Raw genomic sequence first — 26,270 nt, forward strand, 5'->3', positions numbered from 1 at the left:
GCCACATGTATGCTACAGCTATAATAATCTTCATATAAATTGATAGAAGTATTAGCAAGATGCCTAGCTAGATACCCTTGCACATGAAGCAAACTGGATTTGATGAAAACCTACTAACAGGGCTTCAACTGCTCTTTTATTTCCTTCAATGTTCCAAACATTTGACTGTAAAATTTGCAACCCGCCAAGGAGAAGTTACGCCTATATACAACATATACTTTATTTGTTCTTCATAGTCATGACATTATTATGGAGGGGGCAAGAAATGGAAATCTAACATATTTGTCTTCCAAAAACAACATTCCATTAGTTGTTACTACAGGTTGTAGAGAGTATGGTTTCTTTGATGGAAATCATTCTTTCATGTTAGTACTTTCTCTTTTCACGATAAATAACTAATTTGGAAAACATCAAGTTAGTCATTTTAAGCATTTTTACTTACTTGTCTGTAGCTCTTTCTCTCTGGCCTGCATATCAGCAAAGACTTGGTTAAAATGATTTGTAAAGGCCACAAAGTCTGCATCCAGGAACATTGGCCCTTGTCCTTTCTCTTTCAGGGCTATGCTTTGAATTTTTAATCGCTCAATTTGAGGCTGAAGAACTGACAGCTGGTTGACTTCATCCTGTACCATAATTTAGAGTATTAAAATAAATAACGTTTTTACTTTGCATACATTACATTTTTGCAAAGAAAAGTATTAAAAGGCAGTGATGCAAACTTAGCTTAATGCCCTTATCAAAATATTGGTAAGAAACATCCATGATGGTTGAAGCAAGCCTCCAGCACAGGTGATCAATTTAAGAATACCTTGACTCTTCATTCAATAGATATCATCATATACAATGATTTTTAAATTTCAAAATGACATCATTTAGAACATTAATGGGCATAAATATATACAGCTGAAAAGTACTATGAATGACCTTATATCTTTTTCATAAATTAAACATGGATGTTTCTCTACACCGCTCATGTCAAAATTGTGCACCTTTACTTCAAATTCTAAGCTCGTTCAATGAACAATTTTCCTTAAATTTATTTGTGTAGAATATAAATTGTATATATATCTACATATGTCTGCATATATACATACTACATTAAATTACAAATATGTTTATATATTAATTTTATATAGATTACATATATATGTAATCTATGTAATATTTATGTATATACACTCACATATTTGTGTCTATAATTATCTAAGTTTTGTAGTCTTATCACTTCTCCTGACTGAATAGGCAATTACCATCATTTTCATTAGGGAGACTGCTTGCTCTGCTTTACTCTTGTTGTCCTGGCATAATTGTTAACAGCACCCCCTTTCACTCTCAAGACTACTCTGATTTAGTTGATAAAAATCACAAGGACACTGTGCCCTGCTGTCCAATGTAGTAGTCTCTCGTCACATGTGGCTACTGAGCACCTAAAAAGTGGTTAGTCCAAATTTAGGTGTGCTGTCATTGTAAAACATACACTGAATTTTGAAGACTTAGTATGAAAATACAAATATAAACTCATAGTTTTAAATAATGATTAAATCTTGAAATGATGATATTTTTGATATATCAGGTTAAATAAAATGCATTATTGAAATTCATTTATTTACCTCTTTTTCCTATTTAAATGTCATTTCTAGAACATTTAAAATTACACGTGACTCGAATTTGTGGCCTGCATTCAATTTCTTTGGACCAGTGCTGTTCTTGGTATAAATGTTTTCATACTCTTTTGTTTCCAGTGAAGTTGCAATTCATATGTATCTGATAAATACATAATTTGAACTCAAACAGAAATTTCAAAATGGTCTTTTTAAAGTATTATTACCATGGTTGTTCACTTAAAAGTCATAACTATGCCACCTCTAGAAAAAAGTACTTCAGGATCATTTATCGTTCAAAATGTAAAAAGCAGGAGAATTAAAATGTAAAAATTGGATCACAAGACAATTAGAAGGAAAGGAAAATTGATAGAATTATAATAATTATGAACTAAATATAAATCTGAGCTTCCTGGAAATTAAAGTAAAAAGTGAAAAAAAAGAACTGTTATTTTTGGATCCATGCATACTCTTTTAGAGAGAGTAACTTTTGTCTTGGGACTGAATGAGATAAATTTATCACACAGATCCTTTCATAGTAGCGATACTACCTAATGGACAATCTATTTTTAGAAGATATAAAGATAACTTTCAGAGGAATTTTGGTATGTGATTATAACAGTATGAGTTGATTCAGGTAGGTTAATCTCTAACAATCAAATTCTTTTGGTAGATGAAAATTAAAGACATTTAGATAAATAAGGAGGTGACCCCCATCTCTCCCATTCAAATATAAAGCCTCTCTATCAAGTGCTAGAAGGTAGGAGCATATTCATAGAAGAAGAGTAAGACAAGAGGTAAAGGGTAACACTCTGTGGTTTGGATTATAGAATTACAGACATGCACTTTGTACACTAGACTTGCAAATGGTACCAATGACATCTGCTGTGAAACATTTAAGAACCCGATTTACATTTGGCCAAATGTAGGGCTGTCATTCTTCCTTCTTAGGGGGCTATATAATGAGTCTACAGTAGTAAAGTATGTTCTGCAAAACAAAGGGGACTTTGAAACTAATAAAACATTTGGTCAAATGTTCAGCAGGGACCTTAAAGTTCTGAGAGTAAATCATAGGAAATATCATTTTGACCTCAAATATTTAACATTTAAAAGATGTTAACAATTACTCGTTATTTCCATAAAAGGGCCTTAGTGTGGTTGGTCCTCCAGAGTAAGGCATGTTCTCTCAGTCTGTTTATCCTTTAAAATTATATGTTTATCTACTGGAAAAACTTGTATTTTTTTCCTCAGGAAAGGGTCCATGGATTTCTTCCAATTCCCAAAGGGCTCCCTAGTCGTCAACATATTAAGAACCAGTTCTGGCAAACATTAGATTTTGAGCTAAATCTGCACCCTAATTTTAGAAACATCTCCAAATAACAGAATGCGCTGACAAATAGGATGGAGTAATTTGTTTACCTATTACTAATCACAACCAAGTAATCACAATTTCAACTGTTGTGTGAATGACATGGGGCTTATCCTGCTAAGTATTTTGCCTAAGGTGATTCATCAAACTAACAGAAACCAATGGGGCAGAGAGAAACAGTTAGGAGTGATGAAGAGGGATAGACTTCCATCATCAGAATTTGGAACTTTGTGGCTGAATGCAGAAAAAGAAATGATTTCACTTAGGATGACTTCCCTAAGCTCGAGAGAATATTTAAGATATGTAACCTCCAGTGATCTCCATTCGCTCCTCAGATAAAGACCAAGGTCCTAGCGTGCCCTAAGAGTCCTTGCTTTGTCTCCTATATGCCTGTCTTTTTGCCTCCATCTTTCATCTTACACCCCCACCCTTCTATGCCCAGCATTCACATTGGCCTTATTTCAGTTATTTGGTCATTATTGCTCCCTCCCACCATGTTCCTTCTGCCTGAAGCCTCCTTCCCTGCTGTTCTCTTAATTTCAACTCAAATGTACCTGCCTCAAGGAAGCTGCCCTTGGTGGCTCTGTCAAGGTCAGGTTTTCCCTGTTAGACACTCTCCCAGAACTCTGTACCTTTGTTTAAAGCATTTGTCCCAGTGGTAATTTAACATCTGTTTATTTAATCATTTACTTAATCTCTCTCTCACCTACTCTAGGTAAATGCTATGAGGGCAGGGTCAATGAATTCTCACTCTAATATTCCCTAAACTTAAGTGTCTGCCACCCCAGTGGGTCCTAAAGGTAGAAACATCACCCTAGCAGGACTGGAAGGCAGGGCATCAAGCCAAAGAAGATGATTCTCAAACCTTAAATCCAGTGGAATTTGCCTTGCTAAATTTTGGACTTGGTTAGGATCCCTTCTTTCTTCCCTATTTTTTCTCCTTTTGGAATGTGAATGCCTATCCTATGCCTGTCCCACCATCATATATTGGAAGCGCATAAGTCATCTGGTTTCACTGGTTCATAGCAGGAAAGAAGTTCTATCTCAGGATGAATGATATCTTGAGTCTCATCCATATCTGATTTAAATGATGAAGAGACTTTGGACTTTAGGCTTGATGCTAGAATGAGTTATGACTTTTGGACTTTGGGGGCTCGTGGCATGTAACAAGGACATAAATGGGGGGCAGGGTGAGAATCTGTGTACCAAATCATATTCCCCAAAATTTATGTGTTGGAGTTCTAACCCACAATGTGACTATATTTGGTGATAGGGCTTTTAGAAAGTAACTAAGGTTAAATCAGTTCTTAAGTGCAGGGTCTTTATCTGATAGGACTGGTGGCCTTACAAGAAAAAGAGAAAGATTTTTTTCCCCCTCCATGCACATGTGCCAAGGAAAGGCCAGGTGAGGACGTGGTGAGAAGGCAGCTGTCTGCAAGACAGAAAGAGAGTTCTCACCAGAAGCTGAACCCTGCCAGACCTTCATCTTGGACTTTCAGCCTCCAGAACTGTGAGAAAATAAATTTCTTTTGTTTAAGCCACCCAGTCTATGGTATTTGTTATGGCAGCCCAAACCAGCTAATACACTTAGTATCATTCTTGGCCACATTAGAGACACTGAATATTTATTTTATGGATGAATGCATTTTGTAGATGTTATTAATATCTATATCTGAATCTCAAGGATCAGGTTAAGGTACTATCAACAGATTTTTTATCGCAAGAAATAATACAGGTGGAGTATTCCTCTAATTCACAGGGAAAAAAAGTCATGGATTCTATTCTTTAACAGCAAAATGTATCTAGAATTACAGGGAATTTTTCTAGACAGTATTTTACTCCACTACTTTATGTGTAATAATTCAAGTATGTCAGTTATTCCAGGATTATGTAAAAATTCAGGAGAATATTAAAGCGTGGTTCAATGTGTGTTAGATACCTGCTTCCCTCTCCTAAAACTGTTCGACTAGGTGTGTCTTTCCTATGAAAGATTATGTGCCATGGTGTTAACCAAGAAAACAAGTGCTTTCTTTTCTTCTCTTTCTTTCTTTCTTCCATTTTTTTTTGCAAGGAGGGTGGTATGCAGGTACACAGGAAAAGTATCTCTTAAGTTACATATACATAAATTTTATAGAAATTCCCTATACTTGCATATTTGCCTAATAAACTAAATGCCTTTCTGTACGATATTCTTTATCCAAAAATATATTTCCTGAGTTTATTTACTTCCTAGTAAAGCTGTAGGTCCAATATTTGAAGAAGAATCATCAAATCCTTCAACTGATTTTCCCTTCAAAATAGCTTTGAATTTCCCCTCACTTTCTGGATTCAATACCACCTCCAAACCAACCCTGTTGCCTCTCCATCTCCAGTCTTCCATTATTTAAACCACTGTTTTCAAAGTATGCAGATTAACCCCCATTCATTGCTTTTAAAATTAAGCCCAGTCATCTCAGTTTACCATTAAGGTTCATCCTGGAAACCTTTTCATCTATCCTCTAATCAATTTCCCACTTCCCATGAAAAGTGTAACTATGCATAGTAACATTTTGTAGTAACTATGTAAAAAGTTCAAGTTGTTTATATTGATATATCTTGTTTATTTACACATGCAGAATACTCATTTAGTGTCTTTCTCAGGCCCTTTTGTGTGTGCTGTGTCTTGTTTGCCCCTCCAGATATACTGCCCACCCTTCTCCTGTGACCCAGGAGAATGACATTTATAGATTAAAGCTCCTTGTCGTCTGCCTTCTGATTAAGTTTAGTTGATGGGGACCCCTATTCAGATTCTGGAGGCAGGGAGGAGAGCAAAGTAGGGTGTTTATTTTTCTGGCCCCATTCCTGTGTTGGTACTTGGACTGGCTCTTAAAGCTGCCTTTACAATGAGCATCTGACTCTCCTTCTGGGTTTCTGTAACTTCTCGTTCCCTGATCCTTTCTATCTTAAGTATAGTAACAGCACTGATGCTGGGTTACTGTACTATCCCTTGAGGTTCCTCTATACTCCAAGTACATATAAAAAATATTTTTGTAAAGGATCCTTCCTCGAAGTATCCTAATTTAATGGACTGTCAGTTTTAAAGATTTTCCTCATATATCCAATTATACTGTATATCAGCTGCTTCTGTTTGTGTGGATTCCACATTTTGAACATATGATTGTGTTTTGCTCTTTTCACCTGAGCTGCCATAAGAAACAGCGCCAAATTACTGTCCATTTTCCATAGGATACGTGTGGTTCCTATACTCGAACACTGCCTCATCATTTTGCAAACTGACAAAATCAATTAACTAGGTGTAACTAAGTTTTTGGGGATTCGGGCATCCATATGTTACCTATTTAAACTGATTTTCTTTGCTTATATTTTGATCTTCACTGTGTTTAATTAAACCCTTAAGAGGGAAATTTTATCATTAAATAATTTGCTATTCTTCTGGAAATTTCCAAGAAATTTCTATTGATCATGCTCCAAATAAGAGGAAAGAGTCTTACCTTACAATTTTTTAACTGGCTTTTAATTGCTGTTGGCTCTGATGTGGTAGTGGGTTGGGTTTTCAACCAGTTTTCTGCAGTAGTTGTCATCTGCTCCAATTGTTGTAGCTGATGATAGAAAGTGATGATGTTGTTCTGATACTCCAGCCAGTTAAGTCTCTCACTTAGCAACTGGCAGAACTCGATCCACCGGCTGTTCAGTTGTTCTGAGGCTTGTTTGATACTGTCAGCATTAACACCCTCTAGAAAGACATATTTTATAAATATATCCACTGAAGCCACAGACTGAAAGACATTATCTGAAAACCAGCGTTGACTCAAGTTCCAAACTATTCATCATCTGAATAATTTCAAACAAATCATTTATTTATTGATAAAGAAGTTAAAATACCAAGATTTCTGATTGTTGACTGCAAATTACTAGAGTTGCATCTTATCAAAGAATATGAATGTAGCAAAGTACTAAATAAGGATATATAAGAAGTAGAAGAGTAGAAAATATTTAAATTTAAAAAAATGGTCAAAGCTCTGATGGTGGGGATGGAAGATTACAGACAAATAACTTTTTGGATATTTCCAAATAAATGTTAAATATCATGTATATTATTAAACTATACTTCTAAAAAGTAACATACATTTGTATTTTTTAAAACGCCTTTGAATTAGTTAAAATGTTATTATTTGGATTTTTAAAAAAAGGAAAAAAGTGAGTATGTATAAAAAATCAATAATTCTCTGTTTATGCTACAGAAAGCCAGAAATAAGCGGATTGCCCATGAGTCCCAAGAAAGAAAACAAGCATTAGGAAAAATAATCTTTCTAATTAGAAAAAAGGTTTTCAAATTATTTACATATCATTTACAAATGTGGAAGTTGATCTGAAAGTTTTAAAATCACCTATAGAAATATTAAAGCAGAAAAAGTCTATCGAGGGCAAAATGGAAACATAAGCATATCATTATCAACTTCAGCCTTCTGGAAAATCTACTACGTTTTAGGGAATACGCTATGTCTTTTAACACATACCATCTTATTTAAATTTTGTCAAAATGTGATATATGACTAATGCCAATCCAATGCAAGTACAGCAATATCACATTATTAACTCTCTAAAGTTCATAATATGTAATGTTCTTACACACACACACACACACAATTTGTTTACATAGTAACTTCTTTAATAAATTACACTATATAAAGAAATATATTAAATATGATATGCATGTTAAAACATAGCTATGATAGTACTAACTTTCTAATATTTCTGAAACACTGAATATTCAAATGTTTCCTTTTCCTACATATACTCGCAGATCTCAAAAGGGATCATAAGCTCACTGTAAGATTCTTCCTCTAAGTTAAAGTATTTTAGGGGTAAAATGATTTAGTGAAGACCAAGTTGTCTAGGAGAATCTTCTTTTATGAATGTCCACTTTACACAACTTTCTGGTAATGTGATGTAGTTAACTGACAAGTAAGTTATACGTTATTAAAAAGTCTGAAGACCATCTCTAGCAAATGTGAGGCCTGTGGTTCTGCTAACTTGTACATGCCTCCCACTTCACTCTTTTTAAAGAATAAAAGACATAGAATTGAAGTCAACAACTATATTATTTTATTCTCCTTTACTTTCCTCTGCTCAGATACCTAATTTTCATTTTGCTGTAATTATGTCATGCTGCCAAACCACGTCTCTCAATCCATTTGAAACACAACTCTAACTTCGCTCATTTCAGAGTTTGACACTAGCCAGGATGACACTGGAGAAAACAAACTTCGCAAATATCGTTGGCAACGATCTTTTCCTCATTCTTTGCCTGATACATTTTTGAAAAAAATTAATTGAAAAACTAAAGAGTAAAAAGATAATATATGTATATTTCTATATATACAGCTATAAAAGGCAGCCCATGGTTTGCAGGAGCTAAATATTCCTTTAATACCCTCCCTAACAGCTAAGGAAGTGACTGGTTTTATTGAGACATCTGGATGTGTTGTGGGATATTCTGTTTGGGATAATTTGGTTTTGAGCAGTGACCAAGAATTATACCAAAATATGTTCTGAGGGATGCCACTAAGAAACTATAGTTGTAAAATGATCATGTTTGTTACAAAGTATAAGGGAAGAATCCAAATCTCCGGTCATATAGGCACTCAGTTTGAGAAAAAATACTACAATAAAATGCTGATATTATTGCTGGAAAATGAAAGGGAACAATTTAAAAGTACACAGGGTAGAAACTGTAAATTATGTTAGAAAATGATTCAAAAATGTGCCATGGATCTAAATGACCAGATGTTTAGGAGAAATATTTTCAGCATATATTAAATGTGAATAGGCACTTAGAAGAAGGAAGTCAGTCCTTGGTAGTCCAAGTCCATGACAGGCAAACAAGAGATGCTAAAGTAAATTAAAAGTACTGATGGAACAATGCTGGATTGAATTTATTTAGCATTTGTCCAAATGATAAGGGAATACAGAGAAAATTATCTCACCGTCCCTGAGGTCAACCATATGAAAACCCCTTAGCAATTGGAAAAATAAAATCATAAATTAATTTTAATAAGAATAATGCTAATTTAATCAGCAAAATACAAATCAAACTATAATGAAGTATCAGTAAGTTCTATGGTACCTATTAAAATCCAGAGCTAGAATTTAATGACTCCTTGATCATTACCCAAAACTATCAGTTCAATATGTCGTGCCCAAAAAATGTCCAGATGCTAAACATTGCTGCAAAAGGAATTAATATAAATGAGAAAAGTGAATTTAGTACAAATCCACTATGAAATCTACAGTACTCTCCACTTAAGAGCATATTGATTTTTATAACCGAATAAAGGGAATTAAAATATAATAATAGGTAAAAGAAGGATCTCCTTATTAGGATAAATGGTAAAAGCAGGCAAAAGGGTATAAAAGTTCATGGCAAAAGCTCTGGTATTAGGCAGACCTGAGTTCAAATTTGGTCCCTGCCCCCCACCACTGCTTTACTAAATGAGTGAACTGGGTTCAGTTAGGTAATCACACTGGGCCTCATTTTTCTCATCCATGGATTGAGAATTGACATGTACACACAGCTATATTTAAAATAGATAACCAACAAGGACCTACTGTATAGCACAGGGAACTCTGCTCAATATTCTGTAATAACCTAAATGGGAAAAGAATTTGAAAAAGAGCAGATACATGTATATGTATAACTGAATCACTCTGCTGTACACCTGAAACTAACACAACATTGTTAATCAACTATACTCCAATATGAAATAAAAAGTTAAAAAAATACAACTGACCTCACTGGACACCTATCAGGGTTCTGAGTTAACATGTGTGAATTGTTATACCAAGCATGACATATACTAGGCAACCAATAAATATTAGTCAATGTTAATATAAAGAAATGAAAAAGAACATGTAGGAAACAAGGAAAAGAAACCAGATCTTTCAAATGGTAAATTAGGGAGAGGGGGAGTCTTCTTAATTACTGAAAAGGGTCATTTATGAAAAATAATAAATATTTTTTAAAGATAGTAATTTTATATAATATGGCACTAATATGGGATATAGAAAGTATATTTATACACTTTTAAAAGAAATTATATCAATCAGTGATGAATCCATAAGAGTTTATTAGGGAATCTTGGAATAATTGGTCATAAATCTGTAATCATTTGAAATTAAAGTTACACAGGATAGCCATGCTAAAAGTTAAAAACAGAAATTTCTAGATGTCACTGGTGAAGATATGATTTTGACTGCAGAAAATCAGACATTTTATTTATTAACGATTTGTATGGAAATATTGTATTAATTCATATATGAATATGCTTCCTGCTCAACTAGAGTATAACCTGTCTTTCTAAACTATAAACCCCCCCTAAGAAAAATCTCTCCACTGGCAGTATCTGATAGAATTCTCAGCTTAGAGTAGGTATGAAATAAATACACTTTACTTGTGAACTCACCCAACACCAAATCAATATCTTACTTCATACGAATACAAACATTAGGGGAGCAATAGCCACAGACACGAAAAGCCAAACACAAGACGCATGCAGTCTCTCTTGCTTCAAGTCTGCTTTAAAATACCTGGGGGAGGGATCAACAGCACTGTCACATGTCACGTTACTTAATGTGTGTCTCTCAAACTAAAATTAGAAATGCCATTACTTCAACTTCATCAATTAACTGGCCATCTATTATCCAGTACTAGTAATGAGATTATGAGAAAGTCCCTTAAAACTTTTGCAGAATAAAGGTACTAAGTGTTTCCCCAGCAAATACTATGAATAATTTTAGTATTATATATAATTGTTTTATGTGTCTTTCATAGAATTATGCCTCTTAACTGAAAATTTTAAGTTTCATGACAGTTTGTAAGTGTAAATATCTGCAAAGTTTTAAGTATCAATCATTTGAGCATCTGTTTTTCTAGTTTTTTGTTAGCTACTTAAGAATACAAACACTAACTCACCAGGCATTATGAACAATACTTATGGAAACCATTTTGTAGCAGCACATTAAAATCTCAGGGATAATGGATCATAATCCATTCACATCTCATATTCTAAACAACCCCTGAAATAGTCTATGAATAAATATATTGCACCCAGAGGAAATGGATCATTACTTGAAGTGCATCCATTAATTTTATTACTTGTATACAGTGCATAACAGACTGTCAGAATAATTTTAATTGTGCACCACCTTCCATGGAAGTACTTCAAAACTGCCACTTAAAGTGAAGTATTCCTCATCAAGTATATTCATCATTAGCCATAAAGTCAGGGTAGAATAATGCAAAAACCTGTGTTTTCAGAGCTCTTGAATTAGAAGAATATTTGGAATGAAAACTTAAAGTTGCTAATAAATAGTCCCTTATTTTTGTTGCATATTAAATGAGGGTCATTGCAAATACATTTCGCATTCAATATAACAGCCTAAAATGTGAAAGAAATTTAATTAGAGTCCATGAAAATGAGGTCTGAGTATTATAGGCTAATTCTAGAGGTTTTTCTGGTGACACTAACTTTTATACAACTGTCACGTCATCTTATTTTAAAAATAGCTTTTAAAAATTAATAGGTTGACATAAAATTCATATCCCTAATAAGAATACATAAATTTACGAATATAACTTTTTTCATTTATTCTCTTTCTAAACAGTATTGAATTATAAGAGCAAAAAGTCAGATCCCTACTCATATTTGGGTTCTTTTTTAACATCTTTATTAGAGTATAATTGCTTTACAATGGTGTGTTAGTTTCTGCTTTATAACAAAGTGAATCAGTTATACATATACATATGTCCCCATATCTCTTCCCTCTTGAGTCTCCCTCCCTCCCACCCTCCCTATCCCACCACTCTAGGTGGTCACAAAGCACCGAGCTGATCTCCCTGTGCTATGCGGCTGCTTCCCACTAGCTATCTATTTTACGTTTGGTAGTGTATATATGTCCATGCCACTCTCTCACTTTGTCACAGCTTACCCTTCCCCCTCCCCATATCCTCAAGTCCATTCTCTAGTAGGTCTCTGTCTTTATTCCCGTCTTACCCCTGGGTTCTTCATGACCTTTTTTTTTTTCCCTTAGATTCAATATATATGTGTTAGCATACTGTATTTATTTCTCTCTTTCTGACTTATTTCACTCTGTATGACAGTCTCTAGGTCCATCCACCTCACTACAAATAACTCAGTTTCGTTCCTTTTTATGGCTGAGTAATATTCCATTGTATATATGTACCACATCTTCTTTATCCAATCATCTGTCAATGGACATTTAGGTTGCTTCCATGTCCTGGCTATTGTAAATAGAGCTGCAATGAACATTTTGATACGTGACTCTTTTTGAATTATGGTTTTCTCAGGGTATATGCCCAGTAGTGGGATTGCTGGGTCGTATGGTAGTTCTATTTTTAGTTTTTTAAGGAACCTCCATACTGTTCTCCATAGTGGCTGTATCAATTTACATTCCCACCAACAGTGCAAGAGTGTTCCCTTTTCTCCACACCCTCTCCAGCATTTATTGTTTGCAGATTTTTTGATGATGGCCATTCTGACCGGTGTGAGATGATATCTCATTGTAGTTTTGATTTGCATTTCTCTAATGATTAATGATGTTGAGCATTCTTTCATGTGTTTGTTGGCAATCTGTATATCTTCTTTGGAGAAATGTCTATTTGTTTTTGTGACTAATTTTCCACAACAACAGTGATCACTTTAATTTCCTCCCTTCACAAACACATACACACACACCGGGCACAGAGTCTCTTCCTTTGGAGATTAAACGAAGAAAAATGTGTCTGTCAATTAACAACATTTATTGGGTGTGAACTCTGTGTAGACCATTATCTCAAGTGTCACATGCAAAAACAGGAAACATAAATCAAACTGCCCAGAACTCAGGAAAAAGTAGGAGAAGAGGAAATGGGTACAACCATGGAAAGCTACTCATTCATGGTGGAGAGGATGAACCGCTGCAAATAGTACCATTTCCATGCCCCAATGATGTACAGAGCAGCTACAAAATCTCTTCCCATTAAAATACACAATTAGAATAGCTATTGCCACTGAAAATCCTTCACAATGATGTGAAAAGATAATGAGAGGTTTGCCTCTGAGGTGAGCCAAACTGACCCCAATCCCTGCCCTTACCCATCTGACAAACTTCTGTCGAAATTCAAATAACATCATTCATGTAAAGTACTTAATTAACTATAAACCAAAATACTAAGTTACAGTTCCATACTTAATATTATAGATAAAAGGAGCCCTTGTCTGTGTTATCAGTCTGTGCTATTTAATTACGATCCTTAGCAGACTTATTAGGTATCACCTTAAACACTGTAACACTCATCGGATGATGGTTTTGAAATGTTCTTTTAGTCTGATATACTAATAATTACTACTATTATTTAAACATTTCCTTAATGTGATTGTCTTCAGGCTCTTAATTAACACACAGAAAACTACAATTAGAAATTCAAAGTGAAGCACAATTTAATGTAGAAAACATCACGAACCCTATTAGATAATTATAGTATCTCCTCTGGAAATTGTGGTGAAACCATTTTATAGCTTAAGAAAGGAGAAACTGAGCTATGCTTACATGTTTTCAAATGAATGTTTGTTTGTTTGTTTGTGATAGGTAAGAAGTGGATTTATTTAGAGAGAAACACCCTCCACAGACAGAGTGTGGGCCATCTCAGACGGTGAGAAACGCACCAGGGTATGGGGTTGTCAGTTTTTAGAGGGGTGGGTAATTTCATAGCCTAATGAGTGGGAGGAGTATTCTAGCTATTTTAGGAAGGGGTGGGGATTTCCAGGAATTGGGCCACCGCCCAATTTTTTGATCCTTATGGTTTTGGAACTGTCATGGCACATGTGGGTGTGTTATTTAGCTTGCTGATGTGAGCATATACTGAGGCTCAAGGTCTAGTGGAAAAAGTCGACTTGTCTGCCATCTTGGACACATCAAATTAATGTTTTGATATAACATTTCTGGTAATTTCAATATTAATAAAGGAAAACAATTTATCGAAACCAGGTTTTTTTTGTTATATCTGACTGATAAGGAGACTATATATTTGAATCAAGAACATTATTTTACAAAAAGAATTAAAAATGAAGTCTAATTGTAAATAGATAAAAACAAGTAAGCACATTTTTAGGTATAAAAACGTTCTAGATTGTCCTGAAGTCCCATAATCTCACTCAAACGATGAAAATCTTTTGCTCTAAAGTATGCAGATCAGTTAAAAAAATAAAATAAAATCTTAGGAATCCGGATTAATTAATAATCAATACTATTGATATAGTAGCAAGATTCTTTACCATATTTAGTTGCTAAAATTCTCTAAAATTTTAATTATTTTATGTCATTTTGTGTTTAAAAATAAAAATAAATCTTAAAGAAGGTTATATTGTATATTTTTTTAAATCTAAATAAATAAAATTTTGGAAATTCTCCTTCTCAGTATAACACAGCTACCGGAAACATAAGTAGATCACTAGGTACCCTATCTAGTCTCTCATTTACTCTCATTAAAGTTCTAGGATGTGAATAATTTGTTGAGACTAAGGCTGTGATACTAATCTTATATACTGACAACAAACTTCATAAAGATTCTATCTGTGAAAAATTTCTCCAGTAAGAGGAGGACCTCTCCACCATCCAACACTTTATCACACTATTCCCCATACTTATCCAGTCAATTGATTTTGATATAGGAGCAACAAATTAAATTAATGTTAGTTAAAAAAAACAGTTAAAGAGATAAATCAGTCAAAATTATACCAAAATTCCATGTCAAAGTCCCAGAAATACATTTTTTTAGATAACACTCTGTTAGTAGCACTGTAGCCTCCCAATTTAGTCTATTATGATCATGAAGATCCTTTACATTCTTCTAAAAGAACTGGGACACCTATAAGGAAAATGTTCATGTATAGCTTTAATGTATGCAAATAATTTATGCAATCTCTTTTTTGATTTAAAAAAGGTTCCAAATGAATTAATAAGAATCTCTTACTGAATATCTCTGCATATTATTCAAATATAAATCATTCTACTGCAAAATTCACAACATAGTTGATACTAAAACTTACAGTATATTTAATATTAACTGTATTTTAATATTCTTCATATAACACTTTGCATTTGATAAAATGCAGCCAAAACAAAAATTATCTTCTAATTGATCATAACTTCTATGTAACCGTACAAAACTAAACGGGCTACGAGAAACAGTGTTTTCAGGACATGCAATTGATTTTTAACACAACTTTGCAACATCGAATGAAAGCCATTTCTTCTACATTGGCAACATGGTAATCTCTGCATTTTTAACCATTTTAAGACCCCACCCCACTCCCTGTTTCTCAGCACCTTTCTTAAATTCATTCAAGAAATGCCTTCAGGACTAACAGATTTTGTTTTTTGCATTTCTTAAGTGGTGCTAAAAATTTATGCTTTCAGTAGCTATTTAAAAATGGCCAAAAGTGATTTGAAAATATGTTTGATATACCATTTGTGGTCAAAACTGATGTAAAATATAAGCAGTGAGGAATTTTTTTGCATGTCTTAGAGTTTCATTCTGAAGGAAAAATTAAGAGTTCCAAAATCATTCTAGATACTTTAAAACATGCTCTAATCTTATGGCAAATTATTCTAAGTAGAAAATTCAGTTTCCTGTGTGTGTGTTTGTGTGTGTGTGTGTGCGTGTGTGTGTGTGTGTATACACATATATAAAACATAGTTTATGAAATGCTTTCTTTAAAATATAATAGCTATATTTATGCTAATCTCCATACATACCTTTAAACTATGAATATATGTTAAAAGTTGTTATCATGGGAAAACATACATAGAATGTATATATATTTATATTACTTGCGTAACATTATAACATCGTACAAGAATGATCTGCCTTTATCTTAATTTCTAAGGATAAGATATGTGGTTAAATGAATAGACATTTACATGAGGTCATAAATGAAGTACCATGATTCAGCTGTCATTTTCCTTTCTATAAACAAAAGAACAAGAATGTGTGTGTTTTATATGGTTATGAGTTTTATTACAACTCCATAGCCACACTTGAGAAAGGAAATTCTGAACTTGTAAATTTAAGAGCTTTACTGAGATAACTGTTGGGAAATCTGGTTTAGAGAAACCTCAATTTGTCTTTCAACTTCATGAACCACATCAGTAAACTAGTTTTTGGCTCTATGTTGGTGGAGCAATTGTAATATAGGGTTGGGGGGGCCCTCTGAAATATACCTGGAGAGGTACTCCAGGCACATATTGTGCACCTGGCTTAACTCACAATTTGCACAAACAATCACATAAAATAAATACTATGCAATTTCTTCTGTGAAAGACAAAACAAAAAGGAACAAAATATAAGTTCGAATCTTGGAGTCTACTTTTTAGTAAGTATGTAAATTGTTTGATTAAATGGAGCAGAGCAGAAGTATCTATGCTCTAGTTATAGCCCAATTTTGAACCTAATCACATATCACTTAGACCAAATCTTTATTAGCATAACAAATGAGAAGCGTAAAATTTGATCAATATAGTCAACCAATGAGGAATGTCTCAAATCGCACCCCTACCCCTTACTGTGCTTTGCTTTCTACAGAAATTAGAATTTTCCTTCAGAAGTATTATTATCTTCTGACCAAAATTACCAATGTCATTATCTCAATTAGTGCCTTAATTTTGCTTTGCTAAACAGAATTTAATCAGTCAATTAATATTTATTAGAGACCTAGTATATGTCCTGATTTTTCTTCATGCTTCCAAAATTTAGAGCTATAAGGGCAATAATCTAGAAAATTATGTTATCACTAATCATATGATCATTTTAACCCTGTATGTAATTTCATCACAAAAAATCATTACCTTCATTTCTCAATTTTAACTTCTTTTTGAATAATTCAGTGTATGCTACTGTCAGATAATCTGAGTTTAGGTATACTTGATATTTGAAAAAGTAGAGATTATTTAAAAGTATAGATTTTACATCACTTTATAAAAATGAAAAAGTGATAATGCAGTTCCTAGGGGGAAATTATATAATAGTTTAAGGATATTTTTTTAGATCATATAATTTTATTTAACATGAATATGCTGTTGTCAAACTCATCAGTTAAACCATCCAGCAAACATGCATCTAAAAAACAACCTTTTTTGTATATTGCATCTTCTATATATTCATTAACTTGTTAACGCAATCAGCTGTTATATTTGCTTGTTTTTATTTTTAACCAAATACAGTCATGGGGCTCATTAGAAGAAGAAAATGAATTGATTTCCTAGGAAGATCATTGAATTTTTTAATGCCAACATGGCAATTAAGGCAAAAAAAAATTCATACACAGAATTTATGCCCCAGAATGCAGGCAGGTACTGGAAAAAGCTGACATGCATAACAAAAACATTTGTTACATTTGCTTATGATATTCTTGTAAACATATCCTTTGAAAAATAAAATAAACCTTGTTTAGAAATAGCATTACCCCTGATTTTCATAAATTACTTACACCTACTTATACTTATAGAAATGAATATAATAGTATAACAATGACAATTGAAAAGAAGTTTGTTTACAATTGACGTCAATAACATTTTGTTCAGACAGCTTTTGAGGTACCAAGTGTTAGCAAAAATTAATTTTAATTCATTATTTAAAAATATGTTTTGCTAGCTTTGTACTTTTACCTCACTCAGAAGTAGGTGAAGTTAAAAAAAAAAAAAAAGTTCCCCTGAGGAGACATTTTCTTTTAAACATGTTAAAAAAATGAAAAGCAACATAGAAAATAAATATATTATTAGCAAACAGGTATGAAAAAACATATTGCAAAGTTATTTTAAATCAGATTATAATCACTTTACGTATATTATATGATTGCTTACATTTCCAATTATTTCTGCAAATCTTGTTTTCTTAAATCATTTGGACAAATGCTAGCAGGATTGGCACTAAAACTGATTTCTCGGCAGCAGATTGATACAGTATTCTACCACAAGCCATTTTCTTCCATTGGACTCAAAGTTGAATTTCCTCTAATAATTTGCTTAGCATTAAGAAAGAATAATAGAAGCTCACAAACTCACTTTAAATTTTCATTCAGGAAGGGCTTGTCTGATATAATTTCGCTGATAAATATGAACTTATGTGTTTATCAAATCCCTAAGAAGATTATCTAAATCAACTCTGTGTAATTACCATTCAGCATCTGTTCCACCAGGGCCTGAGCTGATCTGCTGGCATCTTGCAGTTTTCTGAACTTCTCGGCTTTTTCTCGCTCTATGGCCTGCAGCATGATAGCAAAGGTGAGTATTCAATAAAAGGATTGTGAAACTACACAGTAATTATAACTTCCACTTGCCCTTTCAAGCCTTAAGATATTTCACTCTGTCAGCTTATCATGTGAATCTAAAGATTTTTTCTCAAGTTCTTGGCACTAGAAGCATCAAAATGGCAATGAATCACAAGCCATTTTCATACTGAATTGTTATTTTTTGTAATAAGATGTCTACTCTTAACTTTTTTTACATAATAGCTTGAGGCATTACAAGTTAAGACTGCCCCCCCAAAAAAGAACCAACAAAGGCAAATCATAACAAACAATGAAATGATAAAGTGTCCGATAATTAAAATGGAATTTATCTTTTAAAAATACAACACTGATAATGCTCCTAATAACATATGTATATAGTCGTTATTAAAAATCAAACAGAAAATCCAGTAAGTATATACAATAGGAAAAAAGTATACTAGCATAAATAATTTACCAAAAAAACCCCCCATATTTATCTAAGTACAAGACTGCGGGTTAATTTCTCTCTCTAGAATTGTCAAAGTACTCCCATTTCAAGGAAAATTAGATTCAGTTTCATAAAGCTTTCTAAATTCCTTTGTTCATTTCTCCTAACCAGAGTTAACTTTTGAACAACAAAAACACAATTACTTAACAAAATGTAGCATTTGATACTGCTGAGTTTAGCTAATAATGTCTCTACAGAGACAAAATTTTAAGCTATGATGCAGTAGAACTATATTACTATAGTCATTAAAACCTGTGGCTATAACAATATGTTATATGTCCTGAACCTAACAACCTGCAGAAAAAGCAAGCTATAATGTATTTAACATATAGTGAGAACAATATTTCTGTGATTTAATAGTGGCATTATACAAAGATTTCACTTGAGTTTGTGGCAGGAGGTTATTCTACATCAGACTGTTTTTTAAAACTTTTACATCTATAGGCATTTAAACAAATATTCCAAAGTTCAATATTGGAGTACAGGTGGGAGGCATATAATTGATACATGCACACTCTGTGGAGCATTGTTCAGTAGAACTTTCTGCAAGGATGGACATATTCTGTATCTGCACTGTCCAATACATCCCACTAGTCACGCGTGGGTACTGAGTGCTTGAAACATGGCAAGTATGACTGGGGATATTAATTTTTAATTTAATTTAATCTAATTTAACTTAAATTTTAAAAGCTACAATGTGTCAAGTGTCAATTGTAATTGCACAGTGCAGATCTAGTGTCTTCCCTCTGAAAGCAAATAGTTAAAGACAGACAGATAAGATATGTAGACATAAATATAGATATATACAATATGGCAACATCAAAAACACTGTCAGAGAAGTAAGTAATCATCTTGACTGGACTACTCCCTGAGCACACCAAATGCTGGGAATGCTCATAAAATAATCCGTATATTTTTAAATATTTAAAAAGATTCTCCAATTTAAAGAAGTAGTCACAAGTGAATAGAGAGCTCTTTAAATTTATTTTAAAAAGAGTTCCATGAACTAGAATTGCTGGATTTAAGGTCAAAGAGTGCAAAATGCTAAAAGAGCCTATAGACAACAGAATACATCCAATCAGGAAAAACTGTAATATACAAGAAAACAAATTAAAATTTAGCACAATAAATGAAATAAAACACTATAAAAGGACAGTCTTTTTTTTAAAGTATTTATAGACTAGCTGGAATATATACATTTTAAATTATGCCATCAAGGGCAGCAAATGAGAACTCAGTTTCATCTCATCAGTAGCAAAACTCCAAAGGTAATAGAAACATTTTCCTATCTTGGATTCTACTTGAAAATTTCTAAGTACACAGACTAGGGTGCTTGGGGATTATATGCTCCCAGGATGCCGTATCAATTAGCAGGTGAAACTTCTGGGTTATCTTGAAAGTCAGTTTCACAAAGACATTACTGAATTGTTTACACAAGCATGTACAGAACCATGGAAAGTTCTAGCTTGCTACTTGAACTGAAAAGTCCATGAAAATAAAGTAGCCACAATATACTGTTAAAGGTAAGAACCTAAACAAAGCTCCAAAATTCACATATTCTTAATTCTCAACTTTGGTCTTCTAAATTCTCTGTCCTTAGCATCTAATTGGCACACGTTTCCCAACACTTTAAATTTGTTCTCCATTAAAAGGTAAATGCTATTTGCAAAGGACTCTGAGCATTTAGAAGAGAAAAATAAGCACATTCTAAGTAAATATATAATATTCAAATATTCACAACTACCAAGAGCTACAGCAGGATGTGGGGCATCTCAAATTTTAACTACATTCGCTCAAAAAAAAGAGAAAATAAGAAAAATACTTGTACTACAACAAAACGACAACAAGAACAATGAGAACAAACTGGTGTTCTTTGAGTTAAACAGTTTTAGAATTATCCTTTTCTAACAGAGTGGCTTCTATTTTATCTACATTGAGTTTTGTTTTGTTTGTTTTTTTTTTACATGAAATTATATGAAGAGTAGAATCAGAACACCATCTTGTCTTTATAAATGATGAAAAGAAATTATCAATGGCCTCCTTAATGTCATGATCATAATCTCTTTATTCTAAGCATCTAATGGAATAATCAATTAGTATTACTAACAGAGAGACAAACATAATTGAATATCTCAGGGGTAATATTTGAGCTTAAATACCTTGTTTGGTTAGCCACATTAGTCCAATTATTCTAATTTATATAACAACAATAACCACCATCATCACCACAACAAAACAGTAATCTCTGGAGTAGGTACTATTATTCTCCCAATTTGACAGAGGAGGAAAGCGAGGCACAGAGAGGTTTGTGAAAGATTTGAAAACACTGACATAACCATGATAAAAATGGAATGCCTTATACTGTGTACCAAATTACTGTGTATTACATGATTTCATATGTATTTCATAATAATTCTGTGAGATAGAATCAGCATTATTTTATCCTATTTTACACAAGAGAAAATTGAGTGTCCATAAGATTAAGTCATATATCCAAGATCATAGAAGTAGAGGCAATTTCCTGGTGGTCCAGTGGTTAAGACACTGCACTTCCATTGCAGGGGGCATGCGTTCAATCCCTGGTCCTGGTCGGGGAACTAAGATCCCGCAAGCCACATGGCGTGGCCAAAAAAAGAATCATAGAAGTAGAAAGCTTTAGACCAATATTAGAACCCTGATGATCTAGTTACAAGTTAAGCTCTCTTTCAAACATACTCTGCTGCTTCTAGGGGTATTTCAATGAAGATGAATCAAACAGATTTGAACATATCTTATTCCAACTCACAGTAAAAGTAACCTGATAGTTTGGATGTAGTCAGGGATGGCATTCAAAATATTTACCCATTAATGCAGCATGGGCACCAAGGTACCAGAAGGAATGCCTGGTCACTTGGTATGGACACTGACAGTCTATAGGCTCATTGGCAACTGTGTACAGCTCAATTACTGTACCCCATTGCCGATGTATACTACTTGCAAACTGAGTAACTGCTGCATAAATAGAGATACAGGTCTGAGAAAGAAGCAGTTAGTAGCCTCCGCATATTTGTCAATGTTTAGATGATACCTGGGTTCTGATAAGCAACAACATTTTAAAGAGGAATATTGGAAAATTAAGAGAAAAAACTGGCATAAATGTGCCTTGAGGAATATGAACAAGACAGTGAAGAGCCCAGAAAATTTCATTTCAGACACACCTATAGATAGTTGATTACAAATGAGAAAATTTAGGGTAGCAAGGAGACAGGAAAGAAGGTAATGAAAAGTTTTGGAGTCACTCTGTTCTCAGGTGGTTCGAATTCTGTCCCCACTGCTTACCTGCTGTTTGACACTCAGAAAGTGTCAATGGTTGATTCTCAGTCCTCAGCTTATTTATCACCATAATTTGATTCAGAGGATTCCTCTTCTTGGGAATATTGATTTGGCTTCCTAGACTACAAACACATACTTCCTCTGACCTCAAAGACTGCCTTTACTCAGTCTCCCATGCTGGTTCCTCCTCATCTCCCCGACCTCTAAATATAGCGTGTCCTAGGCCTCGATCTATATTTCCATTTGTTCAGGCCAACAACTTCGAATCCTTCTTGACTCTTTATCTCAAACACCACAGGCAATCCATCAGAAAATCCTACGGGTTCTTACCTCAAAAGACATCCAGAAAGCAATGTTATAACTGTGCTCACTACTACCACACTAGTCAAAAGACCCCCATCATCTCTCGTGAGTCTAGATGTTTCAAAATAGCCTACTAAATGGTATCCCTGTTCCTGTCTTTGCTCTCTAATGACACATTCTCAACACAGCTGACAGAGAAAGCCAGCTCAACTCTCCAAAAGCTTCCCTTCTCACTCTGAGTAAAAGCTCAAAGCCTAACCATGGCTTCACCTGACCTTAATCTCCTTAGCCTCTCTGACCTCTTCTGCTACTAAACACCTTGATATTTCAGCCCCAGACACACTCTTTGTTTTTCTCTGACATTCTAGGCACACTCCTACCTCCTCGGGCTATGCATTTATTCTTCTCTCTGCCTTAAATGCTCCTACCTCGGGTATTTATAAATTCCTCATTAGATCTTTACTTAAATGGCACTTTCTCAGCGAGGCCTTCTACTGCCACTCTATCTACACACACACACACACACACACACACACACACACACACACACCCCTTAGCTCTCATTCTCCCTTCATTTTCATCTTTGGCATTTATCACTAACATTCTATATGTTTTACATATTAATCTGCTTAATTTCCATCTTGCTCACAGGAATATAAACTGTATAAGGTCACGTATCCTTTTGCATTTCCTTCTTCATGCTATCTGCAGTGCCTAGAATAGTGCCTGGTACATAGTAGATGCATAATAAAGTGAGGTCTATCATAGCATCATGCCTCCATATACAATACTACAGTCTCGAGAGAGATTCTCCTGTTTATCATGAAGAAGCAAACTGCCACATTGTAGAGAAGGCCACATGGACTCTAGTAGTTGAGGCTTCGGTTCTGCGGTTACAAGGAGCTGAATTTTGCCAATAACCAGTGAGCTTAGAAGAGGACCTAGAGCCCAGATGAGATTGCAGCCCTGGATGACACCTTGATTTCGGCCTGGCGTAGGAGAGATTAACCAAGATGGTGGAGTAGAAGGACGTGCTCTCACTCCCTCTTGCGAGAACACCAGAATCACAACTGGCTGCTGGACAATCATCGAGAGGAAGACACTGGACTTGACCAAGGAGGATACGCCACGTCCAAGGACAGAGGAGAAGCCACAGTGAGACAGTAGGAGGGGCGCAATCAGAGTAAAATCAAATCCCATAACTGCTGGGTGGGTGACTCACAGACTGGCGAACACTTATACCACAGAAGTCCACCCACTGGAGTGAAGGTTCTGAGCCCCACGTCAGGCTTCCCAACCTGGGGGTCCGGCAACGGGAGGAGGAATTCATAGAGAATCAGACTTTGAAGCCTAGTGGGAATTGACTGCAGGACTTTGACAGGACTGGGGGAAACAGAGACTCCACTCTTGGAGGGCGCACACGGAATAGTGTGTGCATCGGGACCCAGGGGAAGGAGCAGTGACCCTGGGGGAGACCGAAACAGACCTACCTGCTAGTGTTGGAGGGTCTCCTGCAGAGGCGGGGGCTGGCTCTGTTTCACCGTGGGGACAAGGACACTGGCAGCGGAGGTTCTGGGAAGTACTCCTTGGCGTGAGCCCTCCCAGAGTCTGCCATTAGCCACACCAAAGAGCCCAGGTAGGCTCCAGTGTTGGGTTGCCTCAGGCAAAACAACCAACAGGGAGGGAACCCAGCCCCACCCATCAATAGTCAAGTGGATTAAAGTTTTATGGAGCTCTGACCGCCACAGCAACAGTCAGCTCTACCCACCACCAGAGCCTCCCATCAAGCCTCTTAGATAGCCTCAACCACCAGAGGGCAGACAGCAGAAGCAAGAAAAACTACAATCCTGCAGCCTGTGGAACAAAAACCACATTTACAGAAAGGTAGACAAGATGAAAAGGCAGAGGGCTATATACCAGATGAAGGAACAAGAAAAAACCCCAGAAAAACAACTAAATGAAGTGGAGATAGGCAACCTCCCAGAAAAATAATTCAGAATAATGATAGTGAAGATGATCCAGGACCTCGGAATAAGAATGGAGGCAAAGATTGAGAAGATGCAAGAAATGATTAACAAAGACCTAGAAGAATTAAAGAACAAACAAACAGAGATGACCAATACAATAACTGAAATGAAAACTACACTAGAAGGAATCCATAGCAGAACAACTGAGGCAGAAGAATGGATAAGTGACCTGGAAGACAGAATGGTGGAATTCACTGCTGCGGAACAGACTAAAGAAAAAAGAATGAAAAGAAATGAAGACAGCCTAAGAGACCTCTGGGACAACATTAAATGCAACAACATTCAGATTATAGGGGTCCCAGAAGGAGAAGAGACAGAGAAAGGACCAGAGAAAATATTTGAAGAGATTATAGTCGAAAACTTCCCTAACATGGGAAAGGAAATAGCCACCCAAGTCCAGGAAGCACAGAGAGTCCCATACAGGATAAACCCAAGGAGAAACATGCCGAGACACATAGTAATCAAAGTGGCAAAAATTAAAGACAAAGAAAAATTATTGAAAGCAGCAAGGGAAAAACGACAAATAACATACAAGGGAACTCCCATAAGGTTAACAGCTGATTTCTCAGCAGACACTCTACAAGCCAGAAGGGAGTGGCATGATATACTTAAAGTGATGAAAGGGAAGAACCTACAACCAAGATTACTCTACCCGGCAAGGATCACATTTAGATTTGATGGAGAAATCAAAAGCTTTACAGACAAGCAAAAGCTAAGAGAATTCAGAACCACCAAACCAGCTCTACAACAAATGCTAAAGGAACTCCTCTAAGTGAGAAACACAAGAGAAGAAAAGGACCTACAAAAACAAACCCAAAACAATTAAGAAAATGGTCATAGGAACATACATATCGATAATTACGTTAAACGTGAATGGATTAAATGCTCCAACCAAAAGACACAGGCTTGCTGAATGGATACAAAAACAAGACCCATATATATGGTGTCTACAAGAGACCCACTTTAGACCTAGGGACACATACAGACTGAAAGTGAGGGGATGGAAAAAGATATTCCATGCAAATGGAAATCAAAAGAAAGCTGGAGTAGCTATACTCATATCAGATAAAATAGACTTTAAAATAAAGAATGTTACAAGAGACAAGGAAGGACACTACATAATGATCAAGGGATCAATCCAAGAAGAAGATATAACAATTATAAATATATATGCACCCAACATAGGAGCAGCTCAATACATAAGGCAACTGCTAACAGCTATAAAAGAGGAAATCAACAGTAACACAATAATAGTGGGGGACTTTAACACCTCACTTACACCAATGGACAGATCATCCAAAATGAAAATAAATAAGGAAACAGAAGCTTTAAATGACACAATAGACCAGATAGATTTAATTGATATTTATAGGACATTCCATCCAAAAACAGCAGATTACACTTTCTTCTCAAGTGCACACGGAACATTCTCCAGGATAGATCACATCTTGGGTCACAAATCAAGCCTCAGTAAATTTAAGAAAATTGAAATCATATCAAGCATCTTTTCTGACCACAACGCTATGAGATTAGAAATCGATTACAGGGAAAAAAAACATAAAAAACACAAACACATGGAGGCTAAACAATATGTTACAAAATAACCAAGAGATCACTGAAGAAATCAAAGAGGAAATCAAAAAATACCTAGAGACAAATGACAATGAAAACACGACGACCCAAAACCTATGGGATGCAGCAAAAGCAGTTCTTAGAGGGAAGTTTATAGCTATACAAGCCTACCTAAAGAAACAAGAAAAATCTGAAGTAAACAATCTAACCTTACACCTAAAGAAACTAGAGAAAGAAGAACAAACAAAACCC

General features: G+C 34.9%; 1 protein-coding gene across 1 annotated transcript in view; it reads right to left on the bottom strand.

Annotated features, from left to right (window-relative positions):
• Positions 1 to 26,270, bottom strand: part of DMD (dystrophin) — a 1,714,964-nt gene that overhangs the window by 1,369,184 nt on the left and 319,510 nt on the right. The window contains exons 14-16 of the mRNA XM_061178407.1: positions 18,203 to 18,290; positions 6,462 to 6,703; positions 443 to 623 (exon numbers count right to left, since the gene is read on the bottom strand). Coding sequence (XP_061034390.1) covers positions 443 to 623; positions 6,462 to 6,703; positions 18,203 to 18,290 — 511 coding nt within the window. The remainder of the gene's footprint in view (positions 1 to 442; positions 624 to 6,461; positions 6,704 to 18,202; positions 18,291 to 26,270) is intronic.

The sequence above is a fragment of the Eubalaena glacialis genome, chromosome X (assembly GCF_028564815.1).
Source record: "Eubalaena glacialis isolate mEubGla1 chromosome X, mEubGla1.1.hap2.+ XY, whole genome shotgun sequence".
NCBI lineage: Eukaryota > Metazoa > Chordata > Mammalia > Artiodactyla > Balaenidae > Eubalaena > Eubalaena glacialis.